Source organism: Strix uralensis, chromosome 9, assembly GCF_047716275.1.
Source record: "Strix uralensis isolate ZFMK-TIS-50842 chromosome 9, bStrUra1, whole genome shotgun sequence".
Classification (NCBI taxonomy): Eukaryota; Metazoa; Chordata; class Aves; order Strigiformes; family Strigidae; genus Strix; species Strix uralensis.
Window position 1 is genome coordinate 17,381,335 of NC_133980.1, and position 27,231 is coordinate 17,408,565.

The 27,231-nt window shown below is 37.0% G+C and overlaps 1 protein-coding gene across 1 annotated transcript in view; it reads left to right on the plus strand.

Annotated features, from left to right (window-relative positions):
* Positions 1-27,231, plus strand: part of SLC9A9 (solute carrier family 9 member A9) — a 206,658-nt gene that overhangs the window by 54,790 nt on the left and 124,637 nt on the right. Inside the window, exon 6 of the mRNA XM_074877559.1 lies at positions 2,134-2,239. Coding sequence (XP_074733660.1) covers positions 2,134-2,239 — 106 coding nt within the window. The remainder of the gene's footprint in view (positions 1-2,133; positions 2,240-27,231) is intronic.

Genomic DNA, 27,231 nt, shown 5'->3' on the forward strand with positions numbered 1-27,231 from the left:
GCTGTGTCTTGGGCCAAGGCAGAGACCAGAATTCTTCAGTCAGGGACAGGCAATGCTGTAAAGAAGAGCCAATAACCTCCACTGGGAATGGGAGAAACATTTGAAATCAAAGGTACTTTCTGAGAAAGGGGTGAACTGGGGAGTCTCTCCCAGGAGAGGCAATTGATGCATTATTATGTTGCCTGCTTTATTATTTTGCTTCTATTTGAAAAGATTTTAAGTCAGATTTTTGGGGTAGAGTTGGGAGAGAAAGCGAGAAAGCTGTTTTCTTATGAGGCAAGAGGAGGGTGAGGAGTGTGTAGGCATCTGTCTAATTAGCTTGGCCTGCTACACATACATACCAACAGTGCATTGGACTTTGATTACTATTTTCATTCTATCATTATCGCAGGAGCTATTAATGTAAGCCCAAACTAATTAGCTAATAAGCAAAAGCTGGAAGTGGCAAATAGTTTTAGAAAACAAGTCTGTTGTTATGCCAATGACATCAAAGAATGAGAGACTAAATTGGGTCCACATTTAGCGCATTAAGGCAGCATTGCTAATCAAGCAAAAACCTGAACATGGATATTGATGAACCAAGAAAACCTCTTTTGCCAATAAAACTTCTTCCTATACCTTTGAGCCGTTCTGAGGAAATAACTCTTTTCCTAGTTCAAATTATAACTGTGCTGGAAGTAGATGGGTGAGGTTACCAGAATGGATAAGTATAACTAGCTAATTTAAATATAGCTATATCAGCAAATGTTCAGCTACGCACATCTCCTAAATTGTCTTCTCTAGAATAACACTTCCAAAATTCTTCAGAGATAACACATCAACAGAGATCACTTTGACATAAAATCTCACAGGATAACTGAGAGTCTATTTTGGGTTTATAAACAGACTTTTAGATTACACAGATATTTAAGTGCCATTTAGAAAATCTTATCAGTAATGATTTCAAAATTCCAAGAAATGTTTTTAAGACAAAGCATGATCACCTGTTCATGTTTTTGTGTGAATTATCAGCAGTCATCTCAATGTAGAAGTATATAATTTTGATTTCTGAAATGTCAGATGTTAACATGGCATCCCAGAGGCAGTCCTAATCTTTGGGATTCCTAGGCTATGAGAATTGAGTCAACTGCACAATTATGTATTAGAATGAGCACCAGTGAAGCAGTGAGTTACCATGTAATTTTTAACCATACAAATAATTGGGTGCCTTTATATTAAATTCTGTTTGAAAAGAGAAAGCTCTGCTTTGTCCGTGCAAAGAGAGAATAATAATATCAACACAGAACATAGATAGCCTTCTTCAGTTGGAGATTATGAAGTGCTAGGTAGATCTTGGGAAGGACTCTAATCCCCTGTTTACAGGTAAGGAAACTGAGGCATAAAACAGCTAAGATGTCTTTTAATATCTATAGGACTTAATTATCTGAATATGAGCCAAGTGTCTATATGCCCTTGAGAATGTGTGTGTAAATGATTTGCCCAACTTCAATTTAAATTAAACACTCTCTATTTTTTTCTATTGCACTGGTAAGCTAAAATCAAATATAGCATATAACTCAGGGAGAAGGAAGGGACTTAATGATATGCTGAAGGATCCTGAAAATGGGTTACAAGTGTCAGATATCCTGATCTGGATGAGAGGGCTTCATGACTGCAGATATGCTACACTTGAGGTGAAAGTGGTTATGCTGCTGGTGGAACAGGGTATAAGGTTATGCATGTTCCTCAACAAGCATGCATAACAGATGGATAAGCATTATCATATCTTTCTTAAAACAGGTAAACTGCTACTCTCATCATGGCAAAACCTAAGTCTTTTCAGCCCCCTTATTTCTCCTTGGTCACAAGTTCCTTTATGCACAGTAAAATATGCTGTGACATTTTCATTTATGCATGATTCTCTGTGTGAGAGGGAGACTGTCTTCCTAACTTAGCTGAAGCACCAAAACTCATAGACTTGCTGGATTTAAGGATCTTAAATACTTCAGCTGACCCCTTTTAACTTCACTATTAGCCACATAGGTAATAAATAGGACTGGACTTCTCAAAACCCATATTGTAACATTGCTTTATCTCTTGAACTGGCAGAGGAATATGAAAATAACAAACTCACTTTGCTTTGTCTCCATACAGTGACAGTCCTTGCTATTTTCCATGAGCTGCATGTGGATACAGATTTGTACACACTCCTGTTTGGAGAGAGTGTCCTAAATGATGCTGTGGCTATCGTACTGACATAGTAAGTACACCCACCTCCATTCTTTACTTGGTGAGATAATTACAAGCTTTAATTGCTGATATAATTCTCACTGATGTAGTTTGTGCAAGTACAGATATAACATTTGAAGATTCCATTACAGAGATGTCTGGAGTTGTTCTTGGTTTGTTAAACACCAGAATTCCAATATTGTTAATAGTAACTGGTATCCAGAATGCAATTTTGGTTCATTTTCTTCAACCTAAAAAGCAGTATATTCTGCAAAATGTGTATATTTAATTTAATATGATTTCTCATCTAAACAAGATATCTTGAAAAAATAATGCTGAATAAGCACCTAGGACATAGAGCGACTATAAAATTGTAGACAGGTTCTTATTATTTTTTGCAATCTATTGTTTTCCAAGATGAAAACCACAAAGTGGTACACAGCAGCTCAGTTTATCTTCTTCTGCCTATTGAATCTGACAGAGCTTCAGCTGATAATACTATCTTGAATTTATATATAGCTTTTTTATTCTCAGGAATCCTCAAACAGATCACAAATGATGGACCAAAATCACACAAGTATGTGCTGTCCTAAAAACACAGACACTAACAGGATCTCACATTAACTCTGCTCTACATGTATTATATGCTTCCTGGAGCTTTGCTAGAAATACAAATAATCCTCCTAGATAATCTTAAAAGTAACAGGACTCTGCAAAATCAAATTCAGTTTTCTGGGATGCTTGAAGAAGCTTCACAGTAAGCCTCAATTCGGTGCCACCTTTCTCCTTAAAATACAGTTCCTTGAACTAAGATTTATCCTATCCTTCAGAAAAAACAGACTTTTACAGAGTTTACAGTAATTAAAAAATGCTTTATATTTTGTCTGAAACCCCATGGAGAAACTTATAGTAGTTGAATTGCAAAGAATCCCAAACAAAATTATTTCTTAATACAAAAAAAAAAATAGCATTCTTATTGAATTTATCATTCTCCAATTATCAGTCTAGTTACATTCATCTACACTAAACTCCTCACACTGTTTTTAGAGCAACAGTAATATTTTCAAACGCTGTCAAGTTTGACAAGTCCAAACGCTGTCTAAGCACAGCATTTCATGATTAGATACAGCACAGCTGTCACATTCAGTGACTGTGGTTGGAATGTGTCACTTAGGAGGGCATCTAATACATCAGATAATAAAATGTGCAGAAGGAAAACTAAGCAAAGAATAGAAACCTCAGTAGAGAGAACAGATAGAAAAGCATTAAAGCGGCTATTAGAATTAAAAAGAAGCATGTAGGTGACAAAAAGTCTGAGATTTTTTTTCTCTCTTAGTCGGCTTTGTTTAATAAAGGGCTAGACATTTATAGCTCATTTAGACTCTTCATCTGTTACTGCAAGGTTCCTATAGACTGTGGAACAGTTAGGCTACAAGCAACTCAAGGAGACCCAGAGTATTTTAAGTGTCTCTACTTTTCAGTCACTGTGATGTCAAAGCACGTGGATCTCTTCAGAAGTGCAACTTAACTGCAAGGCAAATCTAGAAAGAAAACTACTATCAGCTAGTACATGATTCATGAGTTTCTAACCTTTGCTCTTCCCAGTACTCAAGTCTAGGCTATGACCCTCAGCGTGCACATGGACACAGAAATCTGTAGGAAGGAATACTGATGCAAATGCTGGCTATCTCCTTCTCGTGTTTTCTTTGCTGTACATGGGAGATTACAACTCTTTTTTACTATAGAATCTCTTGTCACTGGAAAACTAGTGTATTTTTCTGTATATTCAGCATGACCAATACTTTGATTTCTCCAATACATTTAGTCATTTGTAGAGTCTGAAGAGAATATATGGCATCATCAGTTTCACATGTCATTAATTGCTGTCTTAAATAATCAGCTTCTGCACAAATACAATGTTTCTGCAACCTACCATGATCTTCCTTCCTGTAGCTTTTTAAGTAAAGCTATGCTGTTAATAATGTCAGCTTCAGTGCATTAACACCCTGCTAAAGTAAACCAAGTTTAAATGAAGAATATTATTATTCTGTCACTACAAAAGAACAGCTAGGGTTTTTTCTCTGTAACACATACCACTTTTCAGGGTGGTGCAGACACAATATGTTCATAATTACAGTAATAGGGTACTATTTAAAAAGGTGTGAAAATAATGTTTACAAATCTGGAAAAGCAATAATAAGTCATTTTGTACACTCTGTAACGGTAAACAGAATAAGAGAATACACAGTGTCTTTCATCAGCTAACAGAATAACCAAGTTAATGTCTGCAGGAGTGACTCACCGCAGGAAAGGGAGGAAGAGAAAAGAGAGAAGGCCCTTATGGCTGGCTGTGGCAGTTTGGCATGGTGAAGGTAGCATGGCTGTCTGCCAACAAGGCTTATAGCGATATCTCTCTTTTCCTTCAGCCTCTCCCTCCAACCTCTATTTCTCCAGTGCTCTTTATCATTTAGTTTAAGGACAGCAGCAGGACCAGGTACCCCTACATTTTTCATGCAGATTTAGTAAATCACATGAGCTGTGTGTTGCTGCAACAGTATGTACAGGCACTGTGGCCAGTTGCCCACAGAAAATACTGATCAAGCATACAAGTTCTCCAGACCAAATTAGCAACTCTCCTATAGGCCATCTTGCCATACCAAACACCTGGGTGTTCGTGATAATTGCAAGATTTCATTTATACTGTGCTATTTTAAGATAATCCATGCAGGAGGGATCACTGTGAATCAAATTGGCAGTAGGGGCTGCAGAAAGGCTGACAAGCTGTTGTGCATCTGGGAGAGCTCATACACACAGGGGCCTCTATAAGCAAGGGTATTGTAGATGTAACAAGGATTTTCTCCTATATAAATAACTTACAGAGTTGCTTACAACTTTTCACTATTAGGACAAAAGTCCCCATTTAATAAAAACTGAGAATTCTCACAACAAAAAAAAAACCATTTGGGAAGAAAACAAGGATTGAAATATTCAAAATTAATTATTTTTGAGCATGTTTTATATCAAGGATTCAAGATATTTAAGAAAAACAATAACAGAGCCCTACAAGACAATACTTACTAGATGACTAAACATGTCTGCTTTTGCCCAGAAAAACATATATGACTAATTATGGCATAAATATTTCCTACGTACTTTGTTTTCCAGATTGACTCGGACCCGTGTCCACTTCCTATGTCTATTTACTGCATGAGCTTTACCTGTAGAAGTATTTTATTTATGCTAACATTAAAATAAAGAAAACATATGTAGGAAAAATAAGGTATCTGAACTTCTTCTGAGTGTGTTTGAATACGCTTATAGTCTTTATGATTAAGGATTGTTTCACTATTTGGAATTTAATTTTAGACAACGGATTATGGCAGACTTTTATGAAAAGATCTTTCCAATCATACTTTTGTTACAAATTTTAAGTGAGAAATCATTCTCAGTTCTTCAGATACATTGTACTTTATCACCAAGAAGTTTACCTGAGTTTATTCTGTAGCTTCTAGAATGAAAGAATATAATTTAAGATTGTTTCTTGTATTGCTGTATCATAATACATACTGTAAAGAATGACTTCTTTTGCTTTCTTGGGGGTTGGTCTGTGATGTAGCGAATATTTTCATAAAAGATTCCAGATGATAGCTTTCTTACCACTGTTTGTGTCCTCTAACTCCCAAGTTTTTTGCAAAAATATTAGCAACAAAATTTAGCTTACAAATGTTCCAGCCCACATAAAGCTGTTCTCTTAGCTTTAAATTTAATCTTCTGCCATGCAATTCCCTGGTCATAAAGCAGCAGTTTGTTCAGCTTCAGATAGGCATTCATGCTATAGGATGCAACATTCAAGGTGATCTATTTCATTCATAGATTTCAGACCCAGGAATGTTTATCATTGCTTAGGTTTGTAGATAGTACTTTAGACAAATACAATGAACTGTCTGTGTACTCAGGCACCTACTTGCTGTGGACCACATTCTAAAGATCAAAATTGAGAAATATAACTTCAGTTGGAGTTGTGTGTGATGAAGACTGTAGAATCTGGCTGAAAATTAATACTTTTGGGATATTTTTGATCAAATAAGATTAACCTCTTATTTAACTTTTATTCCTTTTTCATTGTTCTGTCTTCATACAATATAACACTTGTTGAAGAAAATATCCACATATATTTTGAGTGCACATGCTGTAGGTTTGGACTTGGTAGGGATTTTGCATGTTTGCAGAGAAATTTGATGAAGAATGTGTGGAAGAAGATGTAGAAAAAGCATTGAATAGCTTGAGATATGACTGAAAAGTAGCTGAACAGGTCATTAGCATTGAGACAGTATATTTAGCAGAGCTATTTAATCTTTCTCATGCTGAGTGCTCAGTGAGTGCAGAATGTGGAAAGCAGTAATGAATACTGATATGTGTTCCCTGTTAACAAATTATCTAAGAGAACATTACATGAGAGATGTTTCCATTGTAGCCAATGTCAGAAGTGTTTGTATCATCATTATGCAAAAGACATGACTTCATTTCTCTGCTGGCTCTGTACCATTGCTCAGTGGGGCTGATGAGTTTCATCCCCTTCCTAGAAGAGTTGATCGTGTGGAAGTCACATGGGCAGCAGGGACATCAACATATGACAGTGTCTTTCACAAGTAATCAAAACAAGTGAGGGGCAGCCAGGGAATACAGGACATGTGACATTGTGACATGGGTGACATGTGGCAAGGAATGGATTTACTAGCTCTGTTATATGCAATCAAGAACAGTTTGATACATGAATGAAGTGGAAATCCTGGAGATAAAAAACATGGTTGAGGATCACATGGCAGTGAAGCCAGAGAACCCAGAAACTAGCTGACATATGAAATTCAGACTTCTCATGTCAAAATGTGAATTGCCCTAGAAGGCTTAGAGGTATAGATATTTCTAGGCAGAGAGGAAAGTAATATGGCAAGCATAGTTTTCTTATGAAGTTTGGCTTGCCGTTTTTAAGTATCTTAAATGGTATGTAAAGGAAGAGATTATAACCTTGGAGGTTCAGAAGGTGGTGAAGAGGAAAGTAAACAAAAAATACTGGATTGTTTAGAAATCGATATCCTGCCTCTTTTGTAAAGTATCTACTGGTTATATAGATTCCACAAAGTTTGTTCATGCCTATTAGCAAAAATTAGGCAATGAAAGGCCCAGATTTCGACACAGTCAGGCTGTAAGGCTCCTTTTGCAAAAGCCAAGGACCAGCACCGAAAGGCTAAACTCTTAGAACTAGGCAAGAACTGGAGGTGTAACAGATCCCGTTATTGTATGACTTCTTGCTTATAGAACAGTATTTGTTGGCGAGAAGCATATTTCCACTGATGCTCACAGATGCAATATTGTTTCAGGAATTCAGTGAGCCTCTATTGGTCAGATAAAATGGCCTGGAATAAATAGGTAACATTCCTTCCCCCCCCCCCAACAGTCTGTGCTAGTAGAAGGGTACTGCAACACCCTTCTACATAATAAGCTTCTATGGATTGGTTCAAAGATTTACCAAGCATTTTACCATGATGAAGAAATTTCATTTTCCAGAGTTCTTAGAATACAATTTCTCTCTAACAAAAGATATATTTCAAGTCCATTTGTCATGATCTAGCTACAGCATATGATACCATATCTGTGCTTGACAAATTACTAGTCCATAGAATCCAGATCCCTTTTAAATAGTTTAAAAGACTCAAAATTTATGGCAAAGAGTTTGGAGATTGCCCATTTCATCTTGCTTTTGTCTTTCCTTCTTTAGCATAAACAGAGCTTATCTGCTACAGTAGGATAAAGTATAAAGGAGGAACTCTAATTAATGAATGTGTTTGTGATACTAGGGAATAGTATTGAGGGGAAAAGGGACAGGGCAAATTAATAAAGGTGATGGTTAGCTTTACTATACTCACTGAGGAAATCCCTTGTAAAAGTAGTTCTGTGCCTCCTCTTAAATATTTCCACAATGGACATGTGCCAACACATGTCATAGCATACCTCTTCTCTGCTCAAAAAATACTTCCATTCCAGTCTAGTAGTACCTTATACAGGTTAATATCACGCTTAAACCATTTTTTCTTGGCAGAACTTCTCCTGGAGACTTGTATGGGGCTTTCTAAAATAACACGGCAAAGGTAACAGACAAATTTATTGAAAAACAGTATCCATTTCCAGGGGAAATAACTCAGAAGCCAGAGTTCAGCTCAGTTTGTGCTGAGCATCCTCTGAAGTTGACATTTCTCAGACAGTGATCCCTATAATTGCCTTAGGAAGTCAAGAGAATTCTTTCTGTCACACTGGTGAGTCTTACTGATAGGTACAGTCATGATATTACTAATTTTAGTTCAGCTCAGATCTCTTCAAAATATAAGAAACTCTTTTGATCAAATGGACCTCAAATAGAAAACAAGTAAGAACCTTTAAACCTTGCTGGTTTTAGTTATTTGTTTACCTGCAGAGTTTTTTACTTCTGTGGTTTTAATTCAGTTGTTATGTCATTGAACTTGAAGGCAGTTTACATAGGAGGAAAATGTAATCAGAGACTGAAGAAGCAGACATCTGACAAACACCAAATATAAGTACAAATATTCAGTTTCTGTTTCACTTGGTCATTAGCCTGGTGAGGTAACTACCCATTATCTGCAAGTGTTACTTTGCTACTTTTCAGAATTTCTAATTGTGATTCCTTGTGTATTATATATTAAAATCAGCAATTCTATAAAGGACATGAAAAGATATTGTAACTATGCTGCTGAATAATGAAGTTAGGAGCTGGGATTTGCAGGAAATAATACCGGCTTTGAAAGCTATGATGGGTGTCTCCTTGATGCATATCTCAGTAGATGTGAGGCTCCCTTTATGATTATTTTAAGCTTTCTTCTTTTGTCATGGACTGTCTCTAATTTGGATCCTTTGCCCTTCCATTTTTGGAGCACTATTCTATATAGATTTTGCCACACTTTGATCCCTGGACCCATTATCTTATTTTTCCCTTAAACTACAGTTATAGTCAGAAAGTGGCCTTTAAAAGTGACATTGTGGGCTTCCATATGTACTATCTCAAACCCTTTCGTATCATGTGTAATCAATTAAGAAACAAAGACTTTTCTATCAGCCAATACTTTGTTTCAGTTTCCTCCTCAACCATAGGTAACTGGGAGTTCATTCAGTGAAGAACATAGTGAAGTCTGTCAGCCTGTATCCCATTCCTCCTACTGAGATTTATTAGGCACTGTCAGCAAATAGCAAAAAAATATGATTGCTTCAGTACTATCATCACATATGAAAAAAGAATGTTTGTTTCTCTATTGCCCTTTATTTTTAGCCCCCTTTTAAGCCACATATTCATGCAATTTCAGCCACTGGAGTGAAAAAGAAACTCATTTAAGTTCTATTTATTTCTAACATGTATCTGAGTGCAGACAAGATGTTTTTCACACATCCTAGGCATATCAGTATGTAAGTAATAGTGTAAAAAACCACTTCTATTCATAAGTGGGCCCTTACATGCACACAGTTAATAGCTTTAGTGTGCCTACACATAGAACTGCTCAGCCTAGGTACTTCTTTTTCAAAAGTATATAAGCTTCATTCTTTGCCAACTACTGTACAAAGTGTGCACAGAGACATGCTTCCAGCCAAGGAAGAAAAAAGAGAACTAGAAGCACCTGTGCCACCAGACAGATGCCAAAAAAGTAAAAAGGATTAACAAATGCAACATTTTCCTGCTTAAAGAAAATAGGTGGCATACAGATTTCTAAGGGTAGGAAGAGGTGGTGAAATGGAGATGAAAGTAAGAAGTTGAACTGCTGAAAGCAATAAATGAAGATTGTGAGGACACGGCTAGAAAAAAGAAGCCAGAGCGAGAAAAGACACGATAAGAAAAAAAGATAAGGCATACTGTATAAGTACAGATTATGACAGTGATACATAAACCTGTAGCTAGGACTCTTTAGAGGGAAGAACTACTTGTTTACCCCATAAGGATGCAGAGGAAATCCTGATGATTTTTCTCTGGTACAATTTTGCAGTTTTATGTTGCTTTGTTACGAATGTCTATGTTTGAAATCCTTAAGTAGTACATCAAAATGGTGCTCCTGAACTGTAAAGTTCTAAAGAGTGGTGCACTGCAATCAGGTAACAAATCTGAATTCAGAAAAGGAATGAGTTTCTGCCAGAAACACAGGGAGTTGCCGCCAGACCATTTCTTTGAGGCTGTCTTTACATTAATTTGGCAGAATTGGAGGAGCTGAGGCTTCCTATGAGCTCAGTTTGAGCAGTGGCAGGCTTAGATGGGTGGTTGCCTTTGCAAAACCTGACCTAGAACTTGCAGATCAAAGTAAGACCAGCACTGGATGACAACAGGAATAGGAAGAGTTGTTTCATGTACTGGCTTGAATGACCTTGACAAAGATTTAGGGATTTCAATGCCTGTAAGCTACAGATCTGGACAAATTACTAACTGGAGCACTAGAGTCAGACATTGCCTCATACCAGATAAATATTATTTGTGATTTTATTCCCATGAAGATTCCTGAGGAGGGATAACTGTAACACTGTAGAGAGGAATAAAATAGAATTACCTGAAAGAAAGAAAAATGCTGGTGGAAACTCAGCCCAAACATTTCATTTCTTAACTCCCCTTAGACAAGATGAATTTGGCTAATATTCCTGATATTGTTAAAAAAGGCTTATGTACCAAGCAGCCATTCAACCAGTCAAATAACAGAGTAACTTATAAATTAATAGAGCAAGGAGTTAATTGTGCAACAAGTTCATGAGTCATTTTAAAAGGTGGATGAGGAATAGCTTCCATCTATTATTTCTATAATAATGAAATTATGGTTGTCCATCTGCTCTTTTTACCTTTGAGGAAGGGTTTAGTCCCAGCTTATTTTACTGATGATAATTAGAGTTTCACGTCACTGACCATCTGGAACACGAGATGTGAGCACTGGGAAACTAACCAAACTTGCTATTAGCAGGAACTTTAAAAAAGCTTCTTTCCCAGAATAGAGAAAATCCCACACAAAATGATGGTGTCCTTGCTTAATAAAACTTCCATTCTTTTTTCTCCATGAGCATTACTGTACAGACCAGTGCTGCGCTTAAATCAGGGGGAAAAATGCTATGGAATTTCTGTAATGCTTGTTATAGCTGGAATTTCAGTATGAAAATGGAGACTTGGAACAGTATGTTTTCAGGAGGTAATTCTCATCACTATGGTTTTTTCACTTTTTAATATTCCATATCCCTTTTTCCAATATCAGCTCCACATTAAAATTCTGCTTAGCTTCTAGTTAATACATGCTAACGGTCTTTCTAGCTATGTTATCTAATTGGCTCTGGTTTGTTTATGCAATTTATTTGAATAGGCAGCCTTCAGTTGCAGTCTGCTAAGCTAGAATAGATTTCAATGAGTACTGTTATGGAGATTGCCCTCAGGGATGTATGAAAATGTAGCTTAGCTCAAATCAGCTGGGAATGTCTGTACTTGTCATATCCAATCAAATCAGACTAGCTGCAGGTATTTCTGTCCACTTATACACAAACAAACTGGTAACATTTAAAAATACAAAATGCAAGTTCAGAATTAAGAACGCTGCTTGCAGTGCTTGTAAATGACATCTAAGAGGCAATTATTTAGCTACATTTTCCATACAAATGACCGAATTGGCATCAAAGCTTCTTCATTTCAAAGATTTCTATTGGGAACTCTTCAGAACTGAAGTACACCCTGGTACAAGTCAGCTTGTTTTTTGAGCTCTTCCAGATGTTTTTTCTTATCCAAATAACCTTTCTCTAGTGAATAAGACAGATTTTCTGAGAGGAAGATAATTACATACAGAGTCTAATTCTACTTACAGAGACAACTCACTTTTAGTTTAAAATGAATGTACTGATACTATTTCCCTTGAAGTGTTCCAAAAGAAAGCTCATTTCATCCTCTCTGGCTGAGATACTGTACATAAGACTCTGTCTGGTACTTGCAGTAGATCAACATATTTTTCAAGTCTTCTTGGCAGGGAAGGCAGAAGAGGAGTATGTATCGGAAAGGTGAGAGAGAGATTGCCATTTCATTTACTGGATACCCACCAATAGCTGTTCACTGTTCAAATCCTTTCCAGAAATACAGTATTGAAGAGTACAGCTATCTCAAAAAGACAGAGGTTTTGTTACAACAGGATAAACTCCTATCAAAAATCTTTTATTCTTTGGAGATCAGGTTGCGATTACATGAAAGAACCTATTCACACTTTTGGAGAATGGGCTGCATATTTCCAGTGGCTACCCAGGAGTACTAGGAAAGACTCTAGTGATCCCTCTGTGAACCCCTCCAGAAGCTGTGTGCTCTTTATACAATTTAATTTGAATTTCATCATTCTAACCTGCTCTAAGTCCTTTTCTTTTTACTAACAGCAACATCAGGTAAACTGGTTCCCCCTGCAAGCCTTGATCTTTTAAGACTCAAATCCTTAAGCTACTGAGTCTGTTAGAGTGAACTGACATACCTCTACATGAAATTCTTTTGTGCGTGCACATGGTGTACATATATACTTATGTGTGCATGGGGAATCATCCATAAAGCACATCAAAATAATGCAAAGGTTATCAAGTACTCAGAAGTTACATAATGCCCCAAGATTTTCATGTCTTACAGAAGAGGAGCTGAGAGTCACCTTCTGTAAACATTTTAATCAAATGTAATTTTAGGTTTATTTTTTCATCACAGAAACCTCTCTCTCTCCATACCCAAGATGTTATCTCAGTGAGCATGTTTTACCTTTTGGATTAGCAACTTTAATGTTTTCAGAATATACTTTTGTCACTTGAGCAAAGAGAATAATTGATAACAGTAACATGCAGCTGCCTTCCTTGAGTGCCAGGCACAGCAGGAGGAGAGACTGCATACCTTTAGCTACTACATCTCATAGCTACTTAAATGGTAAGACTCAGCTAATTTCTATTCTTATAATTTATGCCAATGGTTGTAGAGCTCCACTCTCATTGTTTCCACCTGCTTTTGTTTTGATCTCAATCTTACTCCTTCTCTATTATCTTTTCAATAGACAAGGGTCACCATCTCTATCTTGCTCTACCCATTCCCCTAAATTGCATGACCTTCTCCATCACTTCTGTTTCAGTCCCCAGTCCTTTTTTCTCTCATCTGAGATGGAAAGAAATTATTTCTAAAGATAAACTAGGACTGTAAACTCTTAATCCAATCTCCTTCATTCCCTAAAGCCAACAGGTACCCTGTCTTTATTTCTGATACACACCCCTCCTTATCACATTGTGACCAACAGAGGAGATAATGAGGACAAGAGAGCGATGCTGCTGGTTGGTTCCAAAAGCTGGTGAAACTATATAGCAGAGCTTGGGGAGCGGCAATTGCAGGAAAAATTTCATATTTAAGTTTTAGATGGCACGTGCCTAATACAAATGATATCTTAAAAGATTTTTAGCTGATGAAGTTTATCAGATCTCTGCTGAGATTATGAACTAAACATTTCGGAAACCTTAAAAAATTGCTTGACTTTGGCACATTTTCACGAGGGTGAAAGACACATGAGTAACAGATGGGTACTTTCCTCTTTCCTCCCTTTAGAAGTGGCAAGTCTGAATTTCAAAGCGTACAGTGAGAAAGCTTTATAATTATGTGGTTGTAAGGTTTCTGTCCAGGAGAGGCAAAAATGTGTTCTCTCTATACTGGTCCTGCAAAATGGCTAGATTTAAAAAAAAAAAAAAAAGGGTCTTCACAAAAAGTGCAAATGCAACATGGAAATGTAGTCCAAATGGTGTCATTTTGGCAAAATCAAAAACCATGAAAAAACAACACCCAAATAAAATCAGGGCACTGCCTGGCATGCTGCAGGTATGAGTTAGTCTGAAGGACAGGAAACACCCAGGGCAGCAGTTGTGTGAGTCGCTCTGAGAGAAGACAGTGTGGCAAAGCTTGTTCATTGCTATGCATTTAGGGAAATGGGACTTATGAACATTTCCTGTAAAGACCATTGTACCAAAAAAAAATATCCAGTCTTGTTATCAGTTTCCTCTTAATGTGCTTGGTACTTTGATGTTCGCTAACTAATTGCTAATTATAATGATCTACATATTCTGAATTTAATATGCATATGTGTATGTTATTTGGATTCATAAATGAAATTTCAGTACCTTTCTGGGGAGACCTAGTGACATTAGAATTTTGATGTTGAAAATGAAGGTTTAAATACGATTAAAATCCCAACAATATACTGAATAATCCGATGTTCATAATTTTCCCTTAGTGATTTCTCCATTACAAAATCTCACAAAAGTGAAATAATTTTAAAACATACAGCATTTTCGTTTTGTATCCCCATTCATTGCATATTTATACTCACTTAAAAGAAATCAAACAGTTCTTCCTTTCTACTGATCTGTAGCAAGCACAGACAGAAATGATAGTGAGAGATGAGAATAATAGAGTGCCTAACAGCCCGTTGTTCTTTGCCTCAGACACACTGAGAAAGGGTTATAGCTAGATTAAAATATTCCTGAAGAAAATATTTCAGCCTCCTGTACCATTTAACACTGTATCTCTTTATTACAGTATTTTCGTTCCTACAGAGTAATGTTAAAGGTATTTCTAAACCATCATTTTAGGATGTTCATAGTTTTACGTTCTATTTCTAGATTTAGCAGGACTTAGCCCATAGCTAGGAGAGTGTTTTCATTATGCATTGTTAGAGTGAGGTGAATGCAAAAGCTTGTGAGGCAAGACTCCTTCATTCTAGTAATTATGAGGGTAATGAAGCTAGTCAGAATTATTTTCATTTTATTAATAGCTGTGTTTAAGCCTCATGGAACTGCCTATCTAGGGAAAGTATCCATTTTAAAACCAAGTGGTGGAAATTAGTACATTATACTAAATGTTTATCCATGAATCAATGGAGTCTTCACAAATCCAGAAGGAAAAATTGTCTGTTTGGCTGCCTGTCATTTCTGTGAGATTTTCCACAGTGCATTGAATCTAGGCCACAGGTAATAGCAAATACCTTAATTTTAAACAAAGGAAGATCTTCCTTAACTCTTTTAATCTTACCACTGAGGAATAGTTCACAACCAGCTGCCAGTTCTTTGTCCAATAACCTTAGCATATGTACTTATGAATAATGAATTCTTATCAAAGCAAGAACTCCCATCAATACATTTTGTATAAGGTCTCTTTGATTAAGTGATTTGCAGTATATTTAGGAAACTGTGTGGGGTTTTTAGGATTTTATTATGCAGATTATTTTCAAGATTCCAATTAGCTTTTCGATTGTTCTTCAAGAGTAGCATGTGTTTATGTAGTACTTCTTAAAGTTGGCTTGTCATTTAAAACTCCTGTACCAGGGATAGGGAAATAAAGACTGTACTGAGTTTTGAGAAAAATATTCCTGACGATAGAAGACAGAAATATGGAACGTGAGTGTTCTAGTATTTAGATCTTCTTGCTATAATCTTTAAGGATAAAAAGAATTTTTACCACTGTGATTGCCTTAGAGTTTGGGACTGAAATTCTATCCATGGCAACTTCACTGCCTAACTGGTGGTTCCTCCTCTTTGTTTTGTTTTACTGAGTGAAGTTGAGTAATCCTCCAGAGTAAAGGGTATTTGCAGGTGTCACAGTCACCACTAACTCAACACTTGAGCAAAACAATTTCCACAAGGTTCAGGAGCTACAACTCTGTTGTTTTCAGCAGTCCCAGGCTGCTGAATTGAACCACTGAGACTGCAGATAGCCAGCTACAGTTTAGAATGGCTTCAGCCATAGTCTTTTGCAGCTCCTAGGCAAGAAGAAAAGGTACAAGATGGGTGCAAAGCCACCGTTCAACCCATCTACCACCCCGCCCAAGTCCCATACTCTGTCAGACTACACAGTCTGCCTCTAAACACCTCTGTTGTTCAAGCTTTGGGCAATTGCTTTTCAGTCAGCATTTTCTAGAGATATAACTCCAAACTCGTTTTCTCACTTTGAAGTAAGTCCAGAGATATTCCTCTATTACCTTCTCAGAAATTCTCTCTTTCAATAGTTTTTTTTCTCTAAAGTGACTTAAACAGACTGTACCTTCCCAACACAATGCATTTTTCCAGCAGACGACTATTAGTACATGTGTTGGGACTTGCTGAATTACACCTTCTTTGTAGAGCACTGCCCAGTAATTTTGTTTTAATGTTCTGGGTCTAACGTTAAAGGTATAGCAGCGATTTTAAAGAACTTCAGGCTACAAAGTGATAAGGCAACAAGCAATAGGTAAGATTGCAATTTTAAAATTTCTACCATGGCCTGGATTTTTCTTTTTATAAGCTGTAAAAACCAAAATGTTAGTGTATTATCAGAAACATAAATGAGGAGAGCTTCAGGCCTACATTGCTCCTACAGGAATATTACTGCCATTCTCTATGCAAGGCTGACCAGCTTTTCTAGCAAGTGAAGTGCCTTTCCCCAAGGTGAAATTTCATTCTGCTCATTTGCTATATTTGGATCAGGAACAGAGACCTGCAAATGAAAATATCCTTCAATGCCCATCCTCAGCTCCAGTACATCAAGAAGACAAAACACGTAACATGTTTTGTTTCTGACATTATTACTGCCAACACTAAAGTGTACAATTCACATCTGGATTTATTTTAGACTTTCTCATGATAACAGCTGCATTTCTTGTCTTCACTTGGATACATTTTTAAAAATGAAAATTGCCATGGCAACAGCTGCAACCATTTATTATAAAGCAATAGAAGTGGAACTAATATTTGTGAGAGAAGCTCTGTTATCAGTATAGTATTTCATTCAGACAATGCCAGTCATTTTTCTCTAGCCTTTCCATTGTTCAGAAGAAAAATATAGAAAATATTTTCAGTAATGAAAAGTAGATGGGATTGAACAGCTCAGGAGATTAAAAAGATTTTCTTCTTTAGATTACTGGCTCATCTCAAATCCAGATTAGCATGAGGCAAAAATTATCATCTGTTTGGTGGGCACATGAAAAAAACTGATAGGGGTACTGAGATTTGAAAATCTCATTCCCATACTAGCTATGTTCTCAACTGAAGCACAGAGACAGCAAAGTGAGTACACTGAGTGTGTCTTCACTAGGAGAAAAAAGTGACCCATCCTTGAAAAGTTCTAATGTCTAATGCAAAGGCAGAATTCACAGGCAGTTTACAATGCTACAGTTCAAAACGAACAATCCTTCCCTTAAGATTTCGTTTCATATCACTTGCAACACATTATGTTACCTTAGAAAATAGTGTACTATTTTCCCTATTATAATGTGGCTAAAGAGGTAAGTTTTGCACTGGCCTCAAGGTCAACAATGCTGTCCAAGTCAGGATGGAGGTAGGGTCATCCAACGTAAGGTCTAGGTACATTAGAAACCATGTGGCCCATTTTGTTTGCATGTTTCCAATATTTCTCAGAGCATTAATTTTTTTTTTTTTTAAATCTTCACAAGAATCTGAGTAGAAGACCAACAAACTGTACTCTAGGTGTATGAAATGTAAAATACATGAAATATAAAACTGTTTTCCTATTTAAACCCCTCTGACTATAACAAAATGTGTTAATGTGTTTTGCAAGCACAGACTGTGCATGGACCACATACCATGTTGTGGACACATAGCAAGGATCACATTTCTTTCTATTTATTACACATTAGGCAGTCTTAGGCAGGAGTGAGGGAGAACATTAAAATAGGAAAAACTTTAGATAGACTTTCAGACTCCTTTCACTCTAATTTTTATGGGATTTAATGTAGTTTATCTTCATCAGTTGCATTCAGCATCAGGCCCCTCAGTGTACTGCTGTGTTCACAAGTTTCTAAAGTTACTGTGTGAAAAGAGACTGGGGACTCCTTTCTTAATCTCTGTTTTGCTGATTAAGGATACCAATTAAACTCGGACACCAGAGTGAAAAGAGTAGGTGTATTTTACCAGTGATAACTAAACAATGTAACAGTAATACAGAAAACATGCACTAAAAAAGGCAGAATAATGCACCTAAAGCAACAAATAGGAAAATACAGAGTAATGCATCAAATCATTACTACATGAGAGAGAGCATAGTGATTAAGAAAGATACATCACCACTTGCATATGTTACCATCATCCAGATCTGCAGTCCCTGGGGAGCCCCCGTTGCAGCGAGGATTTGGAGAGCCTTTCCCTGCAAGTGGGAAGTCCTACGCGGTGCCTCCATCCATAGGTGAGGCTTCCAAAGTCACTGCAAGCAGGTCCAGCCTTATATACTAGAGATCGGCAAGCCAGAATAACTGGCACCTTTGTTTTGAGTAGAAAATTTCTGGTTTCATTCTCGTGTTGGATTCCACCCAAAGCCTGGCCAGGGCTCGGCGGGGAGACCAAGGGAGTTTCTTAACAAGGCCGAACACTTGGGTCCTTGGCCTTGAACAAGACTAAACAAGGGAAGTTGGATACATTCTCTCAGCATTTCATCCTCACTACTGATTATATTCTGTCTAAGCTGCATCTTTCACTAGTGAGCTTACATACTTTGTTAATGATTACATACTAAGTTAGCAGCTTCAGCTCTGGGCCTGTTGATCAGGCTTCAGTACTTCAACACTTTAGCACTTTTTACATCAGCATAAGGGGGTTGTTATAACTTAGTACAATACCTACTAGCACAATGGTTATCAGTTATAAAATATACAGGATTCATCTATAGGTCAACTCTGACTTGGGCCTGGTGTCCAAGCCTTAGCACTTCAATCTCTTACAGAAAACATTCTGGAAGTGAAAAAGCTTGAAGCTGTTGATAGGCCAGAAATTTGGCACAGCACTTTAGCATCAATAATCGACTATCCATCCACTCCAGCAACTACCTACATCCTCTAACAGCAGACTTAGCTCAATCTAAGATATATTTTAAACACAAACAGTAGCTTACAGATCTCTTAACAGACAAAGAGTACCCATACTTCACTGACTACTTCCTAAGCTCTAGGTTTGTTCTGAAAAAAGAGTATCATTTAGTCCAGCTTCATTAAATTACTTTTGCGTCATGGACAGTTTATTTCGGGGAGGTAACAGAGGAAATACAGAAGAAAAACCAAAACTACTTCTGTTGTGCCTTAGAAAAATCTATGAAAGCATGTGGTTCATAGATTATATTTTTAGAGCCTGAGATCTGGTAGAAATTACAAAGATATAGTCTCCTTTCAGTTTCTCCTGCTTCCTCACTTAATGCTTTGAATTCTTTGTAGCATATCACAGTAGCATGCTCTCAGTTCTGTCCTTCCTCTTTGACATTCATAGGTAAGCTTTACATCCTCTGTTACACTTAAAGCAAGGCAGTTACAGGGAACAGTTGAGGCTTGGCAGACCAGTCATAAGAATGGGGTTCTTTCCTGTTTTACTGATGAAGAGGAAAGAAGCAGTGAAAGAACAGGCTATTTGTTTTCCTCAAGATGAGGAAGACTGGGCACTTAGAGCTTCCTCATGCTGTCTCTGGGCGTGTTGAGCTGTCTACAGACAGGCCTCCTGTGAATTTGGAATGCTGTCTGTGAACAGAAATTGGGCACACCACCCTTGAACACATCAGTCTCAGGATCTTCAGAAGCAGAAGCCACAGAAGAGAAAAGCTCTTTGAATATTAAATAAGAACTTGCCATATATGTTCCTTCATTGATCAGCTAAACAATCTGGTATTGCTCCTCCAGCCCTTCATTCAGATTCACTCAAGGGGATTTCAGAGAAGATTATAGTGTACTGTAGTACTATTTAACCATCTAACTCACAGGGAGAAGTTGATTTAAGCCCTAGAGGAGGGTGATGTGAGTAGAGCTATGCATTTGTGAAGGATAAGGACTAACTATTATTACAAATGGAAGGCTACTATTCATCCCTTGGTATTTCACACTGCAGACATGTATAGTGGGTTCTGCTACAACATTATGATGATGAGTCAAACCCTAAATGAGGGGAGTACTGCCTGGCATAAAATATACATAATTTTCTGTTATTTCAGTCTTGAGCTTCTCCTGAGCAAAATAATGGGCTCTGTGATTCTACAAAAATTATGACTCAATGAAGGTTTAGTGCAAACTGTTCCAGCTTAATATCTACTAGTTGCCCATAAGGGCAAAGGATTTTTCATGGCTAACCAAGCTCCTTGAAATGTTCCTTAAAGTGGTTGGGTCATATACTACTTTTTTTGTAACACCAGTTACATTGAATCAGTGGAGTTACTTCAAATACTGATCATTGTAACAGTAGTTTGAAGCAGTTTCTCATCTAGAGTGCTCAAGCAGAATGACAGTAAATCATAGTCATTTAGGGGTAATCTGCTGCGGCATTCTAACATGTATCGCCCAGTGCAGGCAACCATCAGGCTACATCATTTTATCAACAGGGAGGTAGAATTCAATTGACATAGATAAATGTCATATTTATTTGCAACAGTGCAGTCACTGTAAAAGACAAGGATAGTTAAAAGGCTTCATTATCTCATTCTGGACTTATCCCAACAATTTTAGTATGAAAGGGGGGTTTAATTAAGACCACCCATCCTTCCAGTAATCACCTTCCCTACCTCTTATGGACACATCAGTTAGCGGCTTGTTACTGTACTCTGATGTTTTATTCTTTGTGCTCCATGTGTGTAAATTATGTCCCATAGTATCACATTTTGCCACTTTTATACAAATAAACCTGAGCTGTGGATGGAATTAGGCCTCCGAGAGCACATTAAACTCTTTTCCCTATGCTAATAGAACACTTGCAATTACACATTAATTCAATTTTTGTCTTTCAAAAGAGAGATATTATTTTCACTGAAAATCCATATTCCAGGGTCTCATCACCCTGGACTAATGGTAAGAACTGTCACATAAATGGAAGGTTGTGTAAATGTTTCTAATAAATATTTATCAACTCTGCTCTGAGTAACTTTGGAGGCTCACAGACAAGAAATTGAAGGGTAATACAAAGCAAACAATGCTATTATGAAGTAATGTAATGTAAAGATGATATGAGACAAAGATCTAGCTATATATGAAGTAAGTGCTGCACACTATTAAAGAAATAGAGATCATTAGGATCATTTTACGAGTTTGGATGGTTGGGTCTAGAAGTGTGAGAGCTGGGAGTGAGCTCTCAACTCTGGTATCAGGGTTTGGGAGGAAAAAAAGATAGTTCAGGATCATAAGCAAATGTTAGTGTTAACGCATACGGCACATCTAATTCCCTTAACGGCACAATATATGTGGTTAAATTTTAGGTTCTCTTTTTGGTTTTTACCATTTTCTTTTTGTTCAGGAAACAGTTTTACCTGAAATGTATCTTGGGGATTACTGCATTTCTTGGGTGCATAAAGGTGCTTTCACAAAGTATGAGGTACTATTATTCATTTGGTATGTTCTGCCTGGGTTGTTTAATTAGCATCACACAGCAGATTTGGTTCAAAAAACATAAAGGAATGTATTTCTTTTTTCCTCCAGATACTGATTGGAGAATTTTTTCCTCATTCATTTTTTCTTGTTAACTCAGAGGGTTGGTGGTTTGATACATCACTGGGTTTTAACTTTTACAGTGATGTTTACTATGCAGAAAAACTGCATTTTTTTTACAGTACTGTTCTAATTTATAATTTCTCTTTTGCGTAGGCATACGTGATTACAGAGAGGTGCAAAGCAGAGGAGAAATCCAGCTCATCATATTAATACAATAATAATTTACGTATATATATATATATATCTGTTCCTTGGTGGCCTAATTTTTGTTTCTGCTTTCTTTGCACTATATGTATCTTCACAGTTGATGAAGCCACTAAGAGTTCCCTAACTAGGAGGGCAGATATCAAGCTGCTCTAGAGACACAGACCATTTCCCTTTATGCAACATTTGAAAAGAATGGAAATTAAACACTGAGTTGGATTATACTTCTGGTATCCAAATGAGAAAAGATCATAGTTGCAGACACAGAAATCTGCAAGTTATGTGCCTTTTGATATGATCAGCTCATAAGTAAGGACAGTCAGACACTGGTAATAGCATAACACAGAACGCAGCACATGCTGTCACAGACGACCCACTATCAGCCATCTGTTTTCTGCTGATGTGCTTCATTCCTCTCAAAGATATGGGACAGGCTTTTTGGAAAAGATTTGTCACTGGAAAATTACTGTGATATTTTCAAATAGATTTATGAAAATTAGACATTTAGATGCAATAGCAGTCATTTAAGAATGAAACATTCCTATACCAAGCCCCAGATAAATGCAAACATAATTTACTATTAAAGTCTTGGCTTTCTTTTACAAAGAATTTTAAGTCCAGGTTGATGTTCATCAGGATTTCTTTCTGTCAAAGATAAAATTGCCTAGAACAAGGTAATGAAAAGTTAAGACACTTGTACAGATACATTAGGACAGCACTTAGCATTTCTCAGACGCAGAGGTAGAGAAGCTCCACGCCAGATCAGATGTGACTTCAGACTTGAAATTGCTCAGCCTGCAGGCCTACTAGGTCATTACTTATTGTCAAAACTATCATCTCACATCTCCCTTCTATGTGTCTGTAGTGACTACAGGTCTGTAGTGACCAAGTTCTGACCAGGATCAGAAGGAGGGGTGTTCCCAGCACCTCTGTCAGGAGGGACTTGCAGAGGTTTTTCCTGGGTACTGGGATACTGGGTTCAACCCCATTGAGGTGAGTGAGCTACCAGGTCCTTTTAAGGCAAAGGTGGTAGAATTTTCAGGGCAAGAATGGGATCACCATGATAAAGAGATGGTTTCCAAGGCTCCCTAAGGAGCTAGAGCAGGATTAAGGGTAAGGGCTAGGGAGACAGAGGAGGAGAAGGGAGAATGACAGATTGTCTGCAGTCCCTGATGTTTGAGGGTAAATGAGAACTAAGATCGGCATTACAGAAAGTCTACCTGGAACAACACAAACTAATTATTTTCTGTGACTACAGCAAGCTGCTGCCGTGTGTCAGGCCTGAACACAGATGAAAACTGAAATAGTTACCAGTGTAGAAAATACTTATCTGCCAAAATACTTAGCTGCCAAAAAAGACTCCTGATCAGCTAAACTGATTTTTGACTGCCCAAGTTAAGGGACAGAGTCACTCAAATTCTACAGGTGCTTTGTAATACTGCTGACAAATGTAGTAAGCTATCTAGTAAGATCAGGTCTGAGAATGCTTTGTGTCACCTAAAAGGGAACTGGAGTCTATCCGTAGAACTAGACTATCATATTTTATGTTAAGCAAAAATCTAGCAGAGAGACTGATTTCCTTTTTTTGTTTTCATGTAGATATTGCTTTTCCTCATAAATGGGAAAACTTACATTTTCCATAAAGTCTGTGACAGCTTTACCTTTCCAGCATGGCCGGTGCTTTGACATCTGCCATCAGCTAGCCACTTTGGAACGGATAACAAATCCATTTTGAGAAAGGTTTCCATAAACAGTAAAAGCCTTATATATGACAACAGCAAATGTTAGTTTGGTTTAAAGTAATCAAAATAAAATGTCCTATAATAGTTTAGGAAGTCTGGAAAAGCCTAGAAAGGAACAAAAATAAGGACAAAAAAGAGGAAGCAAATATGCCATGACACAGAGAAGAAGAAACAGTGTAATCCCAGCTAGAAGATAGCTTCTAAAATAACTGCTAGAGCTTTTTTCTAGAATTAAACCCAATAGCACTACTTGCAGTGTGCTGAAAACAGGTTGTGAGGGGAATAAAAACCACAATGTGATATATTGCCAAGGAGAATAAAGTTTTGGATAAACAGAAAAAGGAAGGTTCAAATGCTAGCCATTGAGCAGTAACTGAGCCACTAGTAACTTTTGGGGTTTTGTAGTTCTTACACATATAAATAGAAAGCTTAATATGTATATTTCTGTGAAATCCATGTTTCTGGAGCATTAATTCTCTAAACATTTGCAAATATTGTCAGGGATAAATTCCAGGGAGACAGGTTTCTTTATACAGAAGGATGTACAGAAGACTCATCTATGTTCTTTTAATGCACCTTCTGTGCATTTGTGTTGCTTACTAATCACTTTTTAAAACATGTCTGAAAAAATACAGCAAGTTTGTTTGTTGTTGGAAATTTTCATCTAGAGGATCTTTATATTATTTGCCTCAAACTACTGTTACAATTGGCTGCTTTTGCTAGTCCTAAAATCTTCCTGCACTGGTGTGTCTTTGCTCTCCCTTATTTGTCTGCAAACCTTCTCTGCTTCGTATGTGCTTTTGTTGGCTTAGCATGCTCACATCCCAATCTTACCTCATTTGTTTTCATTTTTATAGTTCATCTACTTACTATTACTGTGTGAGGAGCTATTTTATGAGGAAGCCTAGAAGCCTTTGCCAACATAAAACTTGCCAAGAGAAGGTGTAAGTGTCTGGTGCTATGCATGCGCTTTCGCATCTAGCTTCTAGTTCAAACACACTGTGGGAAAATTACAGTTCAGTCTTTTCGGCTTTCTTCAAACACTTAAGAAAACGACATAGTTAAAAAGTTGCATGGGAACAGAAATTGTTTGGTTCAATCCTCTTCTCTGAAAGCTCCAAGTTTTCTAACACAGTATAGTGACCTACCTTTTTCTGTATAATGTCAGGAAAAAATAACCTTCTTTCCCTCTTAAAAACAACCTTGAACTCTAGAATATGTTTTTTTCCTGGCCCGTTTTATTTTTCTTAATTAGCAGCTGGTGAAATCACAATGTAGTTATATAATTATTTATCACCTGAGGGAGATCCCACTTCATTCAATGAAGGTATTTTAAGAAATACCTGACCTTCCTGTATTTTCAGGTATGATTTTTTTTTTCTTTAGATTGTTCCTGATCCTATTCTGTGCAGTATTACATGGTGTATGATAGTGCAGCAAATAGGAAGGAGGCCACTAGGCAAGGGGAAGCCCTTTGACTTAGCAAGCGGAAAGAAATCTTCCTCTCCAAAGATAATAAGCTGTTTGTTTTCACATCAGTCAAGTCGACAGGAGGAAGGAAGGAATAAAACACTTTGTTTACTGGTCATTTCTAATCATTGATTCTACATCATTCTATTTTACATTTTCTGCTGTTTGCACATATTTTCCTTCTGATGCTTGAGTGTATTTTCTTCAGCATATTGCCTTTATCTGAAATTCATCTGATGCATGTGTTGCATCACTTTGGCTTATATCAAAACCAAGAATCTTTGTGCTGTTCCTGCTAGTTACAGCTGGTTAACATCTCCTTATTTGATGCTGCCACACAAGTCCTAGGCACGTCAGGCCTTAACAGGAACAAAAGGTAGGATACAAGATTTAACCTCACCTACAGATTTTTCCTCAAAAAACTTCCATGACTTACTGAAAAGTCTTTGCTCTGATCCTAAATGCTTTCAACGTATTTTAAAAGGAAAATACATTGTGCTATATTCACAGGCTGGGAAAACTTACAGGAAGAAAAGGGTCTTAATAAATGAGATTTTCCTTGAGAATAACTGAAGATGTAAAAAGTAATCAATTAAGATGTAACTGGAAACGTGACTGTACAGTTTCTACTGCAATAGCACTTCTGCTTGTCATGGAGGCCTTTAGTATTATGTTCCTGTGTAAGTCCATAGAAAGAAACATTCTTCATCAAGCTAAACTTTCATCCTAAAACGATCTTAACAGATGAGGGGAGGGAAGAAGCAGAATGATCACCATGGTACAACTGTCACAAACTGTTAATCCTTCATTATGTTTCAAGCAAAAGCTACCACTCTAACTTGTGATTTATTATCTAAATAATTACCAATATTTCCTTTTTGAAAGCTGTGAAAGCACTTGACCTTGTCCCCATTGTTATTTGGTCAAGGAAGCACAGAACAACTGGAAAGAAAAGGTATCTGTTCAATAGTTTTCTAATATAGAAAGTGCTGGCTAATCCTTATAAGAATCGGCAAGGAAGCTATGTATTATTCTTAACTCCATTCTAAAGAAGAGCCAGAGATTGTCAAACTTATAGATAGATAGATAGACAGACAGACAGTAGGGATTTGGGCAGGTATTTGTGAGACATGTCTATCAAGCATTCAGTGAGGACCCAATAAAAATCTTTTATTCCTATCCCTCCAATCTATCTCATTATGGGTGGCAGATAATGCATATCTTTGCCATTAGTTCTATTCATTTATCAGTCTCTGAAAACAGTTTTTTACTGCATTTATTTTCAGGAATTGTTTAATCCACTTCTAACACAAATTTACAGAAATAAACCCATTTTTTTCTTACACTAGTTCAACAATTAGAAAGCCTTTAAAAACTAAACACAGTTTCACATTTAGCATCAGACTCTCACACACTGCTTGTTAATGAACTTTTGTATCAGGCACAGAGAGCAGACAGCAGAAATGGCAAGTCAATGCCAGCATGTTTCTTGAATTGCTCTCTGAAGAAAAGGAAGAAGAGTAGAGGCACTGGAAGTTTAATTAGGGTTCTCTCCAGCGTTAAATTTTGCAATTTTTATTTAGGTCAAATAATTGACTTGGCAGGAAGTATCCAAATAAACATGATAAAATCCTGTTCTATTGAAATAGAGCTTATATAGAAAAATTACCAGGTGAATTGGTATGTATTTTAGATGTTTAAAAGGGTTAAAAGTTAGTGTTGAAGAAGCAGCATATTCAGAAAAAGAAGTCATAGCTGTAGTACAAAATAATGTAAAATGAAAAATAGAGCTAAATACTCTTTGAGCTGCAGGGAAACCTGAGTTCTAGAAAGATTTAGACCAGAAACCACATAGTTAGCATAATGAGCATATGTTGTGTTATGGTGCTTTTAAAAAATCATGGGGTTTGGGGGGTATATTGAGTAGAAAATTTTCCCAGTGAGAATGAGTCACTCCATATTTGTTCCTGAAATAACCACATTAAGAATAGGATGCTTTCTTCTAGTTTTCTCCATACCTGAAATCTGTTGGTAAATTGGAGGGCAAACTGGAACCCTAACTAGTCTTAACAAAGTCAACTTTTCTTGCCTTAAGGTTAACA